The sequence below is a fragment of the Bos indicus genome, chromosome 23 (assembly GCF_029378745.1).
Source record: "Bos indicus isolate NIAB-ARS_2022 breed Sahiwal x Tharparkar chromosome 23, NIAB-ARS_B.indTharparkar_mat_pri_1.0, whole genome shotgun sequence".
Classification (NCBI taxonomy): Eukaryota; Metazoa; Chordata; class Mammalia; order Artiodactyla; family Bovidae; genus Bos; species Bos indicus.
In genome coordinates, this window is record NC_091782.1 from 52,884,812 (window position 1) to 52,900,474 (window position 15,663).

A 15,663-nucleotide genomic window follows, 5' to 3' on the forward strand; every position below is an offset into this window, starting at 1 on the left:
ATGGGGGCACCAGCAGGTCAGGGGGCAGAAGAAGTGGCCAGGCGCCCTCTCCTTCCCCCACCCCCCACTCCTGCCAGGATGTGCAGTGGAGGCTGGGTCCTCCCCTGACGCCCCCAACTCGGGGATCAGAGGTACTGACCTGGCCTGGTCAGAGGTGCTGGCCGGCTTCCACCGCCCTGGGCCCCTCCAGCTCCCTCCATTTCCCGCTAGGCCATGAGACCCCACGGCTGGGAGTGGTGAGCTTTCCTTATCTAGAACACTAGTCAAGAGGAGGCAATGGCACCCCACTCCAGTACTGTTGCCCGGAAAATCCCATGGATGGAGGAGCCTGGTGGGCTGCAGTCCATGGGGTCGCTAAGAGTCAGATACAACTGAGCGACTTCACTTTCACTTTCACGCACTGGAGAAGGAAATGGCAACCCACTCCAGTGTTCTTGCCTGGAGAATCCCAGGGACAGGGGAGCCGGTGGGCTGCAGTCAACGGGGTCGCACAGAGTCAGACACGACTGAATCGACTTAGCAGCAGCAGCAGCAGCAGCAGTCAATAGGATGGGTTGAGCCCATCTCGTTTCATTTCCTCCCAAGGCCCTGTCCATCTTGCAGGAAAGGCGTCTTAAGCTGCAGAATGAGGGGCAGCACAGCGCGGGAGGCTGGGCCCTAGGCCACAACTGGGCAGGTCCCAGGAGAGCACCAAGAACCCACCCTGTCTACATAGTGGGCGTCCCCAGGGCTCCGACAGCGGTGCTCACCCTCTGCTGCCCCAGGAGGCTCTCTGAACCAGACCCAGCAGAGCTGGGGGCCTGGTCCCCTTCTCACACAGAGCCCCGGTACACAAGCGCATGCTGCGGGGGATGCCTGACCACATGGCCCCCAAAACGCGGGCGGCAGACGTTTCCCCACCCGGGGGAGGACAGTTCTCCGGGACCCTAACCGGCCAGAGAGGATAAGCCCTGCGGACTCTGGACGCCAGGTTCCCACAAACGGCTCCTGGAGGATCCAATCACACCTTGCCCAGCCCCTACTCACGTTCTGAGCTTCCAATCTGCTGTCGAGCTGAACAGGAGCTTCTTACTGGGGTGACTGGACATCTGAGGGGCAAGTGCTAGGAAAGACAGACGCCAAATGGACAGAAAAAATGAACGTGGAAGGAAAGAGCGCGTACGGGGAGAAAATGAAAAACAAGTTTAATATCCAGAGAAGATAAGCAATCACAACACACACAGCTTACAACCAGAAGAAAGGACAGTAACAGAAAAGTGAGCTCTCGGAAATGAACAAGGTGATGATGGCAAAGATGAAAAACAAGCCCGAGGAACCGTTCCAGGCAGCAGAGCAAGGAGACAAAGGACGGAAAACAAGGAGGAAAGAAACACACACGAGGAACCGGTTTGGGGGGCTGACCTAGGCTGTTCCAGGAGGGACTGGAGGAGGTGGAGGTGAGGACCCCCAGGCGAGAGCAGCCCTCTGCAGGGATGCCTGATGCCAACCAAGGCCCCCAAGGAGCTGGCCAGTCTGGAGCAAGCCACCAAGCTTTCTGTCCCAAAAACGTCCACCGTGGTCCTCAGTTTACCGGGTTACTACAAGGTCTCAGATGAGCTGTCCACGCTGGCACGCAAAACATCCTCAGCACACGCCAGCCGCCAGCTCCTCTTGCATACACGTGCCACACACAGTTCAGTTCAGTTGCTCAGTCGTGTCTATTTGCGACCCCATGGACTGCACCACGCCAGGCTTCCCTGTTCATCACCAACTCCCAGAGTTCACTCAGACTCATGTCCATTGAGTCAGCGATGCCATCCAACCATCTCATCCTCTGTCGTCCCCTTCTCCTCCTGCCCTCAGTCTTTCCCAGCATCAGGGTCTTTTCCAATGAGTCAGCTCTTCCCACCAGGTGGCCCAAGTATTGGAGCTTCAGCTTCAGCATCAGTCCTAAAGAACACACAGGGCTGATCTCCTTTAGGATGGACTGGTTGGATCTCCTTGCAGTCCAAGGGACTCTCAAGAGTCTTCTCCAACACCACAGTTCAAAAGCATCAATTCTTCGGCGCTCAGCTTTCTTCACAGTCCAACTCTCACATCCATACATGATCACTGGAAAAACCATAGCCTTGACTAGATTGATCTTTGTTGACAAAGTAATGTCTCTGCTTTTCAATATACTGTCTAGGTTGGTCACAACTTTCCACACAACCCGTTGCCAAACGTGACTGGCTCTCCCTGCAGTCACCCGCATCCCCAGATCGGTCCTCACCATTTCTGCCCCCTGCTTGCCCACCAACACCTCCCTGGCCCTGCAGGTGCCACCTCCCCTCTTGCACCCTGCCGCCCTTCCGTCCCGGCTCAGCGCCGCAGTGCAGGCGACCCAGGACATCGCTCCTTTGCTAGAAACGCAGAGTAAAAGCCCAGCCTTCCAGAACCAACAAGGCTCTGTTGCCTCTGCTGCCTCCCCTCCTCCACTGGGGAGGTATCAGACCAGCCTCCTCACCAGACACTGGTCTGCCTGGCACTTCCTTGCCCAGGGCCACCCCCACTGCCTGGCAGGCTCCCCCACCCCCGGGTATCAGGGCAGCAGACTCCTGCCCCACACCCACCCCAGTTCTGGATGAGGTCCACTTGGCCACCAACATCTCAACCACACCTCCATCCTGTCCACGTCCACCCTGGGGTAAGGACGGACTTAACTCCGGTTTCATAGCACAGGATTTTCTCTTGTTTCCTAATGTTCCCAACAAGAGCTCAGTGTGGGGCAAGCACTCAGTATTTAACGAATGAAAAAAACCGTCCCAGAACTCAAGCTCAAGTGTCCCGACTGAACGGGTCCCCCACACACTCAGTGAAATAAATCACGGCCAACTCTGCGACCCCAGGAAGACCCACTCAGCCTGCAGAGGGAGGGACAGGAAAGCAACTGGCCAGGACGGCCAACTTGGAGCTTCTTTTCCAATTTATTTGAAAAAAAATTTTTTTAGGGTTTCCCAGATGACACTGGTTGTAAAGAACCTGCGTGCTAATACAAGAGACGTGAAAGAGATGGTGGTTTGATCCCTGGGTCCGAAAGATCCCCCAGAAAAGGAAATGGCAACCTACCCCAGTATTCTTGCCTGGGAAATCCCATGGACAGAGGAGCTGGTGAGCTATGCTCCACGGGACCACACACAATCAGGCGTGACTGAGCAACAGACCCGCACACATCTCAGCGCTTACCCGCCTGTGCTGGGTCCTAGCTGCAGCACGTGGGACCTTGTTCCCTGACATGGGGTCGAACCAGGGCCCCCTGCCTCGGCAGCCAGGAGTCTTAGCCACTGGACACCAGGGAAATCCTTCAACCTAGAGTTTATTCCTGAACCATAAGGCAGGTCTGCAGGCGGAGTAAGCGCATGCACAGACTCTCGGTGGTTTTGCTGCCTAGGCCTCCGTGCTCCTTAAAGCGACTGCAGGTTCTGCCTCACGTGAGCAGGTTGAGCACAGGATCCCGAAGTCGGACGTGATGCACGGATGAAGCAACGGTGCCCAGGATGGGAGGGGTCCCCCCACGGGGCAGACCACCAACAGATGAGCAGGTGGGGTCCCCCCGGAGGAAAGGGGTGCCCAACAGCGGGAGGGAGCTTGAGAAGTCAGTGAAGCAGAGCAGGACCCTGTGGTCCTTTCTCAGGTGCCGCCACCTGCCTTTGTCGGCGGAAAAGCTTTAGCCAAAGGCCAAGTCTAATCAGAGAGGTGAGAGAACACAGAAACAAAGGCAAACAGTCAAGGGAGAGCCAACGGTAGCAGGTTAGTCAGGAAGCAGAGTCAGGGACCTTGAGTTCCTTCTCCAGGGCTACAGATGATATTCAGAACCATATCCCGAGCTGAAACCTTCACCAGGTGACGTCAGCTGCATGGTGATCAGACTGTAGCCATGACATAAGCTGCAGCAATTCCGAGAACTGGCCTCAAAGGAATGGGAACCAACCAACTCTGGAACTGAAGATTAACTGTACTTAAATCAATCACGATGATGCTTCAAAATCCTTCAAAATTTTTTAAAGTTGATTTTCATAGATACACAGATTTCTGAACTGTTACCTAGGGTCATTTTTCTTCCCGTGTTTACCCATCAGAATGTAACACTGACAGATGTTGAAACCTTGGATTCCAGGTGGAAAACAGGCAAGAATTGAAGAGTACTTTGAAATAGTTTTATTGGCTCATAAGACCTTTGCATATAAAAAAAATACCCAAAACACTATGCAGTATTAAACCACAATTACATTTTTTTTAACCAATTGAAACTACCCAGAATAAACATTTTTTAAAGGAAAAGAAACCTACAGAACTAAACTGTGAAATGACATTATGACTTAAATACTATGACAAAATAGATACCTCCTGATAACGTGAATCCATTGCACGAAGCCGCCAGAACGTTTCATGAGCATAACGTCGCACGGGTGCAAACGAACACAGCGTCACGTCACACACATAGCTGCAGTAGCCGTGCCCCCGCCTCAGGAACGTCGTCTCTGGCACAGAAGGCCGCCCGGACGGCCTGCGCCAGGCCCCGCCCGGTCACCGCCTGCGTCAGCACCGCCGCTGCTTGAAGAAGTCCACGCCCCGCAGCTCCTGCGGCAGGTACTCCTGCTCCACCGGCTCGCTGTAGGCGGGGTTGTACTTGTAGCCCTGGCCGTAGCCCAGGTCCTTCATCAGCCTGGTGGGCGCGTTGCGCAGGTGCAGGGGAACGGGCGGCAGCGGGCCCTGGTGGCCCCGCAGGCAGGCCTTGACGTTGTTGTAGGCGCTGTACACCTCGACCGACTTCGGGGCTCGCGCCAGGTAGACGACGCACTGGGCCAGGAGCACCTGCGCGGGGTGGGGGCGTCGCCCCGGGTTAACTCTGGGAGACCCCTGCTGCGCTGACATCCCACGGGGCCCACGGTCTGGACAAACCACGACAGGGAGAAGGCGTCCCTCCCCGAGGCGAGGCTAAACCAGACCGGTGGTTTTCTTTTAAAACTGAAAGAACTGTTTATCACATGAAATTCTTCTCAAAACCCCACCACGTAAAGCTAAGCAGGAGCTGCTCTGTCTGTGGGTGAACTTGCAGAGACATCCTGTTCAGCTCCTCTGAGGCTCCTGCCCCCAGGAAACCCTGAGCACCTCTGAGGAGCCCACATGAGACCCTGCCGACACCGAGGTCCCTCCCCCACAGCGTCTAAGCTTCCAGACGGGTCAGAGAGCCAGGCAGCCTCCTCCGTGGTCCAGGCCCAGGGAGGCGCCACCCAAGGTGATGGCACAGGGCGGGGGCCTTACCTCGCACTCGGGCATGCCTATGAAGTGACAGCCTTGGTAGGTGGCGACGGCTTGTGTCAACGCGGACGGGTCGGCCAGGCCTGCCACACATACGAACAGGGGCCAGTTAAGCCCCCGTGCACACCCCCGTGCCGACCCACCACCGCCTGCAGACCCTAACCGAGGAATCCCTCAGAAAAGCCGATCTTAGCTGACTCCAGAGGTGTGCACGGGGTGGTTACTGTGCAGGCTCGAGAACTGTTGTTTCCTTGGAGATAAAAGCTCTACATCCAGTAGGAAAAACAGGAGCCCACGTACAACACCCATAAAGAGCAGAGGCCATGAAGACAGTGACGGATGGACACGCTGAAGGCAGAGCACTTCCTGACACCAAAGAAAGCTAAGGCTCTGAGATCTCCTTTAAACGGGGCCTGGAGCCCTCCCTTTCTATTAACATCTCGGGAGCTCTCTGATGAAAACCAGAACACCTGACTTCAAAGCAAAATTAAAACGCTTCTTTTATTTCAACACAGGCACCTCGGAGAGATTGTGGGCTTGGTTCTGGACTACTGCAATAACAAGAAAACCGAGATAAAGTGAAAACCGTGATAAAGTGAAAACCGCGACAAAGCAAGCTGCACGAATTTTCTGGTTCCCCAGCGTGCACAGAGCTTGTGTTAACAGTACACTGTCGTGCCTAAAACACTTCACTGCTCAACATGCTAGCCGTCCCCCAAGCCTTGAGGGGGTCAATCTTTTTGTAGTAATGATATCAAAGAGGACTTGTCACAGACCTCCAAAACAAAAAAAACGGAGATGCAAGTGTGAACGTCTCAAGATCACCCAAGTGCGACACGGGCACACCACGTGGCAACTGCTGCTGACAGGCCCGTGACACGGGGTGACACGGGGTCCCACGGACCCCACGGCGACAGAGGCACGAGCTGCGAAGGCGGCCCGTACCCCCGTGGCGTCACTACAGAGGGACGCGGGGACCCGTGACTGTGGGAGCCAGACGCCCAGAAACAGAGGACGGACTCCACCAAGTCCCCGCCCCACCCAGCCCAGGACACTCCCGGGGCCCTGCCCCGCCCCGCCCCAGGCCCCGCCCAGGACACTCCCGGGGCTCCGCCCCGCCCCACCCCGGGCCCCGCCCAGGACACTCCCGGGGCTCCGCCCCGCCCCACCCCGGGCCCCGCCCAGGATACTCCCGGGGCTCCGCCCCACCCCAGGCCCCGCCCCAGGCACTCCCGGGGCTCCGCCCCGCCCCACCCCAGATAGGCCCGGGGCTCCGCCCCACCCCCCCCACTCCTGGGGCCCCGCCCTGCCCCGGACACTCCCGGGGCTCCGCCCCTCCCCTCCCCAGGCCCCGTCCGGCGTCCATCACTCACCCACGTCCTCGCTGGCGAACCTCACGAGCCGCCGGGCCACGTACAGCGGGTCCTCGCCGCCCTCCAGCATGCGACCCAGCCAGTAGAGCGCGGCGCTGGAGTCAGAGCCCCGCATGGACTTGTGCAGCGCCGAGATGCAGTTGTAGTGCTCCTCCCCTGCACGCAGAGCCCCACTCAGCCCTGCGCCTGCCGCGCCGCAGGCCTCTCCCCGGCTGACCTCAGGGAAGCCCAAGCCAGCAAGGGACCCAGGAGGGCCTGAGCACGGTGAGCTCCGACACCTCCCTCACCCGGCCCCGCGGAGGGGCTTGTGCTGCCGCCGCTGCCGCCGAGGGACGCGGGGCCGGGGAGGCGGTGCTGATCCCCGCCCGCTGCAAAGGGCCTCGGTCTCACGCTTCACCGGGTCCACGATGAAGGCAGCACGCTGGAGACCCCACTTCCTTCTAAAGGAGTGGAAATCCGACTCCAGCACGACGGCCCAGAATCACACACACCCTCGTCTACAGGGGACTCTTCATCGCCCATGTCTTTTGTAAAGACACACAGACTGCTGTGCTTATGATGTCGACTATTCCAGCTCAGAGATTTAACAGGAGCTGGTGTCAGGTTTGGTATCTGTAAATATGGTTTTATGAAAACAGATAAATGCACATGGCAAAATTCATTTAAAAAAAGAATAGCACAGAATAAAAGCACCAATTTCTACGTAAACTTAATTTTTAATTGTGCCTTTAAGAATTAAAGTGAAAGTCGCTCAGTCGTGTCCAACTCTCCGAGACCCCTTGGACTATACAGTCCATGGGATTCTCCAGGCCAGAATACTGGAGTGGGTAGCCTTTCCCTTCTCCAGGGGATCTTCCCAAACCAGGGATCGAACCCAGGTCTCCCCCGTTGCTGGCGGATTCTTTACCAGCTGAGCCACAAGGGAATTAAGGATTTTAACTCTCATTAAAGAACTCCAACTGAACCAAGCTACTTAAACTAAACACACACCTGAGTTCCCACGATTCCACACCAGCTGTCAGCCCCCTGGTCAGGAGGCAGAGCTGTGCCGGGAGGCTCCAGGTGGAGCTGCCTGGGGGGCCGGGTGCTCACTCACCTGCCCGGTCGTACAGGATGTGTGAGCGCTGCAGGCCCTCCTTCACGTCGCTCTCTGTGACCAGCACACGGCTCGGGGGGTAGCTCTGCCCGCCCTTCTTCCCAAAGGTCTTCCGGGCGCTCAGCCGGGCCAGCACAGCCAGCTGCAGCCCGTTCAGCCCGGCCCGCGCGTCCCCGTCGCTCAGGTGGGCCAGCGTGTCCACAGCCTTGTCCTCGATGAGCACTGAGGACCTGCAACACCAGCGCATGTCACACTCTGGACACCCCCCTCCTGCAGCACGCTGTGCCTCTCATCCCCGAAAGGCCACTCCCGAGCTGTCCGGGACCCCGAGCCCTGGTGTTGGGGCAAGCCTGTGCTGTTAGCGGCCAGAGACAGCGCGGCTGAGCAGAGCCTCGCCCTTGAGTCCCGAGCTTATTTCACCTGACGTTTGGTCCTTTTCCATCCGACGTTCGGTCCTTTGCATCTCCAGGTTCCACATGCACGAATTCAACCGGCCTCGGACGTAAAGTATTAGAGGGAAAAATTCCAGATAGTTCTAGAAAGCACAGCTTGAGTCTGCTGCACACTGACAACCAAGTACAAAGCATTCAGAACCTATGTGCCACGACCTGCTGCTGCTGCTGCTAAGTGGCTTCAGTCGTGTCCGACTCTGTGCGGCCCCACAGACGGCAGCCCACTAGGCTCCGCCGTCCCTGGGATTCTCCAGGCAAGAACACTGGAGTGCGCTGCCATTTCCTTCTCCAATGCATGAAAGTGAAAAGTGAAAGTGAAGTCGCTCAGTTGTGCCCGACTCTTAGCGACCCCATGGACTGCAGCCTACCAGGCTCCTCCATCCATGGGATTTTCCAGGCAAGAGTACTAGAGTGGGGTGCCATGCCTTCTCGGTTGCAACAACCTACACATGGTTTATTTACATCCTGTTAGGCGTGATGAGTCGCCTAGAAACAATGTTGGGAGAAACAAACATATGGGAGGATGTGCTCTGGTCCTAGGCAAACATCAGGCTGTCACAGAAGGGGCCTGCGCATCCTCCAGTCTCGTGTTCTGGTGTCCATGGGGGTGGGGGTCTCTGGATCCAATGCCTTGCAGATCCTGAGGGACAACTCTATAAGCACATCTTCATTTTTGTCCCCAGTCCCTCTGGGCACAGCAGCACCCAGGAGCTGGGCACTGGGCTCTGGTCTGGGACACGCTGCCACAGGGGTACTGACCATGCGTGGACCTTCGTAAAAAAGGTCTAACTGTGACTCCGAGTCTAATTGAGCAACTTTTCCTATTCTGTCTAGTTAGACAAGGTGTCCAACACTTTTAGCTATGTAGAGGGATCTTATTCTTTCTGGCTAGCTGCATACGTACAAAGTGAAATATAACTGTTCAAAGTTACAGCTCAGCCGTGTCCCTGCCAACCTTCAGCTGGAAATGTCACAGCAATTAATAAATCAACGCGGATCATCTGAAGCAGCTACCTGGAGAACAACCCCAAAGGCCCCACTGGGCTGGGCAGGGAGTGCTCAGAGGGCGCCCTGCCTCCCTGGGGGGACAGCGTCGAGGACCCCAGGCTGCACTTGCCCTTGAAGGCCCACCTCTGGCGTCTCCCAGATGCCATGTCTCTGAAGAGACTCCTCTTCAGAGCCTCCCAGCTGCCTCTCCGCCCCCAGGAGTCGGCTCACAACGGACGGCTCTCCCGTTGGCCCGGCCGCCCCTCCTGACCAGACACTCACGATACACACCGAGACCACAGCGCTGCTCTTTGTAGAGCTGACAGCCACTTCCAAAGCGGATTCTGGACGATCTGGAGAAACACTAGACCCACCCGAAAGACAACCCACAGCAGACAACCCACACTGGGGCCAGCAGCAGAGGAGGCGCGGTGGCTCGGGGGAGCCACGGGAAGGGCACACCTGCCTGTGTCTATGCGTATGTGTGTATATGCTTGTCTGTGTGTGTGTGTGCGTGTATAAGTGTGCATATGTGTCTGTGTGAGTGCGTCTCTATGTGGGTATATAAGTGTGTATATGTGTGTGTGTAAGTACATGTTTCTGTGCGTGTATATGTGTGTATAAGTACGTGTGTCTCTGGGTATGTGTGTGTGATATATGTATATGCATGTCTGAATAAGTGTGTATAAGTGTGTGTGTCTCTGTGTATAAGTGTGCATGTATATGCGTATATGTGTGTGTGATGTGTGTAACTGTGTCTGCACAAGTGTGTATATGTGTGTGTCTGTGTGTAACTGTGTCTGTACAAGTGTGTATATGTGTGTCTGTCTGTGTGGGGCAGGCAGACCCACACGGCCTCGACACCTCGCCCCAGAACTAGAATCCGACGGCCTTTCTCCTCGGAGCCGCAGGCAGCAGAGCGCCCACAGGACCACGTGCCAGGGGAGCGCGGGGCTGGAGGCCTGAGCCAGTGTCGCAGGGCCGCCCTTCAGAGGCGACTGGCTGCAGCACAGGGGTCCCTAACCCACAGGGCCTGGTGGACGACAGGCCCCACTTGTGCACACCGAGTGGGCCGACTTCAGCTTCCCCACAGCCTCAGGATGGAACGTGTATTTTTAAAAACTGAGACAGATGGGAAGTATAAAAGAAAACAACACCACAAATCCTTATCTGCAACACCCAGAGAGGACAGCAGCTGCCAGGGCGCTTGCTGAGCCCCCTCTGCGAGCCACCCACCCACTAACCTCTCACCTCACTGAGCTGGGGGTGGGCCTGGGGGCAGGCAGAACCTCCGGAACGCCCTGTACCTATCTATCCTGTGACCATCCAGTCAAGCTTCGAAAACAAAACTGGGTCATATCATACAGAGTCTGCAACCTTCATAATAAAACGCTATTTTGAAAAGCAAGCCAGGTACTCAGAACTCTCAGTATTATCCTTTTACCAAACAGGCATCATGGAAACTGTCAACACCAGAGACAAAGGGGTGGATCACCGTCGCTGTGCCACCATCGGGTCAGCGCCCAGGGGCACAGACTGCCCTTGTGAGTGACTGCACCGCGCACACCCGAGGCAGGAAGTGGGCAGAGGACAGGCATACAGGCGGTCTCAGAGCCCATCCTCACGGACAGATGGTGAGCGGGCCTCGTTCATTATGACAAAGGCCAATGAGCAGGCTGCGAGAAAGCCTTTAGAGACGGAGAGTTTTCCACAGTTGGAAAATACAGTCCTCCCCTGAGTGTTTGAGGTCTGCTCTGCTCCACCGTCATCCCTTCCATCAGGTCTGGAGTCATGGGCACCAGGGTAAGTCCACCTGGTCTCCCAACGGCTCCTCTCCCCTCTTTCACACGAGCCACATTCCAGGATCACCCATGTCCAAACTTTAGTCTTTCTAAACTAAAGTTTAGAAAGTTGGAGTAATAAAAGGCTGCTCGGGACAGTCACGAGGCAAGTCTCCGGATGGGAACTGACTGCCAAGGACAACACCGCACAGAGGCTCCAGCCGCGAGCCAGGTCCTCGCAACCCTGCTGACACCACGCGGGTCCTCAAGAGGAGTCAATACGCTGAAACCCCTCGAGACCTCAGGGGAGGGTGAGGAGGGGTGCTCAGGCCCAGAACAGACAGGGAGGTGTTCAGGGACCTCAGCAACCAGCACCCAGAGAAAAGTGTGCCCCGAGTCCGGAGACATGCTTTCACGACTGAAGCTTCAATGATCAATGCCCTCAGGCCCCTCTGGGCTCCTCAGTGCCAGCGTGGGTGGCTTTCCCACCCCAGCTCCACCCTCAAGCCATGTAACCTGGCCCAAGTGGGTCCCTGTCCGTGTCCAGGCTTTCCTGCACCCCAGGTAATTCCTCCCGCATCTAGGACAGGAGCAAACGGCAGAGGCATGCTTCTAACCCAAATAAGGGAAGATCCCTGCTCCACGTAAGGCAATCGATGGCCCACGATTCACATGCCTCTCACGATACAGAGACATCACCCGGAGCAAACGGACGGCCTTTAAGGCATCATTTTCAGTTAGTTTCTTTCCTTTTGTGGAATTGAGTCTGACTTCCAGAATGCACAACAATCACCCTAAAAACACTTGAAAAAGTTTACGGTAACTTTTACACTAATTCTTACTCAAAGTTTTACAGGGAAAAAAAAAAAAAAAAAAACAACTGCAGGAAAAAGAAAACCGGAATCTGAGTATAAACTCCAAAAGGTTCATGACGTAAGTTTCTCCTATGAAGAAAATAATCAAAAAGCCTCTCCAGGTTTTCCGAGCCTTGATAAAAAGGTGTGCCAGGAAAAGCCCGGAACCTGTCAGCACCAAGGCAAATGCCGAGAACTAAGCCAGGGGCCAGGCGGCCAGTCAGAGCCGGAGGAGCCTCGGGGGCACCCGGACGGGTGGTCTCTCCATCTGCAGAGACAGGGCAGCCCCTCTGCAGCCCAGCATCACACGCACCCGTCCATCCTGGAAGGACACCCTGCTCATCCGGCCCTCCAGCCCAGCCAGGGGCTCCCCCCGGAGCCAGAGCTGCTTACTCGGAGCTGCTGTTGCCGCCGTGGCTCAGAGGGTCGGCAGGGCGGCTGGAGTCCAGCACCTGGATCCCCAGGGAGTTGACGGCCCGCATTAGGATGGTCACCACAGCCTCCACGGGGAGCTTCTCAAGCACGATGACTCGGCAGCGGCTCAGCAGAGCAGCATTGACCTGGAAGGAGGGGTTCTCCGTGGTCGCCCCGATCAGGGTGATGGTCCCACACTCCACGTGAGGAAGGAACGTGTCCTGATCAGGAAGGAAAACAGAAGACGCTGACCTGCAGGATCAGCCTGCAGGATCCAGGGTGAGCTGGCTGTTCCTTCTTTTCCTAATCCTGAGTTCAGGATCCGATCAGCAACTTAAGCTGTCCACTGAGTCCTGATGTTTCAATTACAAATGCCTGAAAATTGGAAACTTGACCCAAAGTAGTTTTTCTCATATCAACAGCCCCGGGATACACCTACAATTTCATTTATCAGACAGAGGAAGCATTTTCTGGACACCAAGAAAATGCTAAGAAAAAGTGAGGGTAACAGGCGTGAAGAAGGGCGGAGGGCCTGGGCTCCTGGAGAATTAGTCACCCCCACCCTGAACCCTTGTGCAGTGACCGCACAGGCTTCACACTCAAGTCCACATTCACAAGGACCAGAAGGAAGAGCACGTACCTGCTGAGACTTATTGAACCGATGAATCTCATCAATAAAAAGGATGGTTTTCCTCTTGAAAAACCTCTTCTCGTTCTGAGCTTGTTTGATGACGTCCCGCACATCGGTTGTCTTGGCGCTGGTTGCCGACAACGTCACGAACCTGATGCTGTGCTTCTTGCTGTTGTTGGCTATGATGTGGGCCAGCGTGGTCTGCGAGAGAGGGCGGGAACTGAGACGGAGGGATGGGCACCAGCATGCCCACCAGCAGCCTGGACACTGCCGCGCCCGGCAGGAGAGCCAGCTGAAACAGCGCGTTGTGTGTTTACACACTAAAGACAATGCTACCCATAAAGCAGGAAAAGCAGCTAAAAGCTCAGCTAATCCCAACCTCCTCTCCTTCATGTCTAACTCCGCTGATGGCTTCCGGGGGACACTAAGATCTGCGGAATCTCTGGAAAGAGCTGCTGAATGGACGAAGCTGAGCCTGGTGGCAGGTGCCAAGAGAGCAGCAACACCGACCGGCGAGGCGCAGACCCCTGAGCCAGGGGGACCACAGCCCGAAGCTTGCAGGCAGTGCAGAAGAGAACCAGCACTTGAGCTGGGGGATCAATGGTGACCCTAAACCACTTGTGACCGTCCGCTGTGGACGGAGTAAAGCAGCAGCAACGCCTCCGTCAGCGCTTCCCGGGAAGTGAAGAAATACAAGGAAAAGTGCGGCTCGGCACCTGGCGCTTACGCGGGGCTGCATACACAGGCACATGCTCTCATTAAGTTTATTACTACTATCGGCATCGCAGTGCGGCAGTAAGGATGGGGGTGAAGTGGGGCAAATGTGCTCCGGAATGAGTGGCAAGGGGGCATTTCATTTTCTGAACGTCACACAGCCCCATCAGACACTGCGGCTGCTCCTCAGCAAGTCCCAGCCCAGAAGCCACACCTGCCTGGCTTGGGACGGGTCACCCACCTCTGCACTGACCAGCCCAGCCCACTGCCTTTCCAGCCACGAGTCCTCTCTGAGTGCGTCCTGCTCACCGCCCCAGGGGTGTTCTTCTTGTTCTCTGCCTCTTCTACCTCTTCCATCTGATTAAAGGTTCTGAGCATCTTAAGTAGATTTCTCGGGAATCAGTAAGGATGCTATTGCATAGCACCGAGCTATGTGGGTTAAATCTGACCAAAGGAAAGCACAAGACACACAGAGGATGAAGCTAGAAAGAAAAACCAAAGAAAACACCATCAAGGCGTCTGAATCTCACAGCTCTGAGCTCTTCTGCACCTAATGCTGGGTTTTGCTTTCCACTCTGTGGTGCTTTCTCCCTCTTCCAGCAGATAAAATGTATGTATTTCTCCCTCTTCCAGCAGATAAAATGTATGTATTTAAGCACTGCTTGGCTCTCTTTCAGTCTTAACACCTGCCTCCTTAAGGCTCCTTCAGACTCCTGCTCAAGTGTTCTTCCAATGCTCTGTTCTCTAGATTGCAGTATCCTAAGGGCCCACCTCTAGGCTTGTGCTAATTCCCAAGAAAGCACTGGACACCAAGACGCACCCAGTTTCTTCTTTAAAGGGCAAGGCATCATAAGAAGTTATGGAAAACAGTGGATGAAAGCGACTTGAAAAGGGAAGGAGTTCTCAGGTCAGCCCTGTTAAATAAGTACAGTTTCAAGGTTTGATGAAGAACTGTCTGCAAGAACAAAGCGAATGAACAAGAAACCCGATAGCTAAACAGAAGGAAGCACAACAGAAATTTAAAATTTTTTGCATTTTTTTTTCCCCAAAACTGAATGGACACACTCCTGAATGGGAAACTGCTCCAGGCCACCTGTCTTTTCCCAGAGAATCAGGCTACGAACAGCCAGCGGGTGAGGGCGGGGCGGGACGCCTCGGGGCCCTGATCGGAACCCCCCATCTCCCCCCGCAGAGGGCCGGGACGGCGCGCTGACCTTGCCGCAGCCCGGTGGCCCCCACAGGATGAGCGAAGGCACCTCGCTGGCCTCGAGCAGCGAGCGCAGCAGTGTCTCGGGCCCCACGGCGCGGCCCTGTCCCACGAAGTCCTGCAGCGCGTCGGGGCGCATGGTGTCGGCCAGCGGCTTCCCCTCCAGCAGCTGCCGCACCTCCTCGGCCGCAGGCGCGCGCGGGCGGCCCCCGGGGGCCCCGAATGCGGCGGCGCCCGCGTCCGCGTCCCAGCGGCCCGCGTCGTCCTCGCCGTCTGCGTCGCCCGCCGCCTCCTCCTCCTCCGGCGCCTCGGCCTCGCCCCAGCTCCGCGGGGACGCGCCGCCCGCCGCCGCCGCCGCCGCCGGCCGCGGCCCCGCGCCCTTGCCGCCCGGGCTGCCGGGCCGCGCGCCCGGGAAGTCGGGCAGCAGGCGCGCGCCGCTGGGCGTGGGCGGCGCGTCGTCGCTCTCGCGGTCCTCGCTCTCGCCGCCGTCGTCCGGCTCCTCCGCCTCGCCCTCGCTGCTCTCGGCCGCCGTCGGCGTGGCCGGCTGCTTGAGCGCCGAGCTCTCGGACGGCCGGCGCCGCTTGGCGCGGGGCTGCGCCGGCTCCGCCAGGCCCGCCGGGTGCAGCAGCAGGCAGCGGTCCAGGTGCGCGTTGATGTGCGCGGCGGGCATGGCCTGCTGGCACACGGGGCACTGCACCCGGTGCAGCTGCGCCAGCAGCGGGTCGTCCTCCGGCCCGCTCACCTCCATGGCGGCCGCCGCGCTAGGCCCCGCGCCGCGCGCCCCCGGCTCCGGGAGGCGGCAGGACGCGCGCGGCCCGGCGCAGAGCGCCGCTCAGGCCTCACGTCCGGGCCGCCCGCGTCGACCCGCCCTCTG

General features: G+C 57.1%; 1 protein-coding gene across 1 annotated transcript; it reads right to left on the bottom strand.

The window, feature by feature from the left end:
* Positions 1 to 4,161: 4,161 nt before the first annotated feature.
* WRNIP1 (WRN helicase interacting protein 1) lies at positions 4,162 to 15,663 on the bottom strand. The gene is made up of 7 exons (XM_070778492.1): positions 14,797 to 15,663; positions 12,878 to 13,069; positions 12,217 to 12,458; positions 7,750 to 7,979; positions 6,654 to 6,809; positions 5,284 to 5,363; positions 4,162 to 4,833 (listed from the first exon to the last, which is right to left on the bottom strand). Exons 1-7 carry the CDS (start codon positions 15,535 to 15,537, stop codon positions 4,558 to 4,560), a joined length of 1,917 nt encoding a protein of 638 aa, XP_070634593.1. The 5' UTR covers positions 15,538 to 15,663; the 3' UTR covers positions 4,162 to 4,557.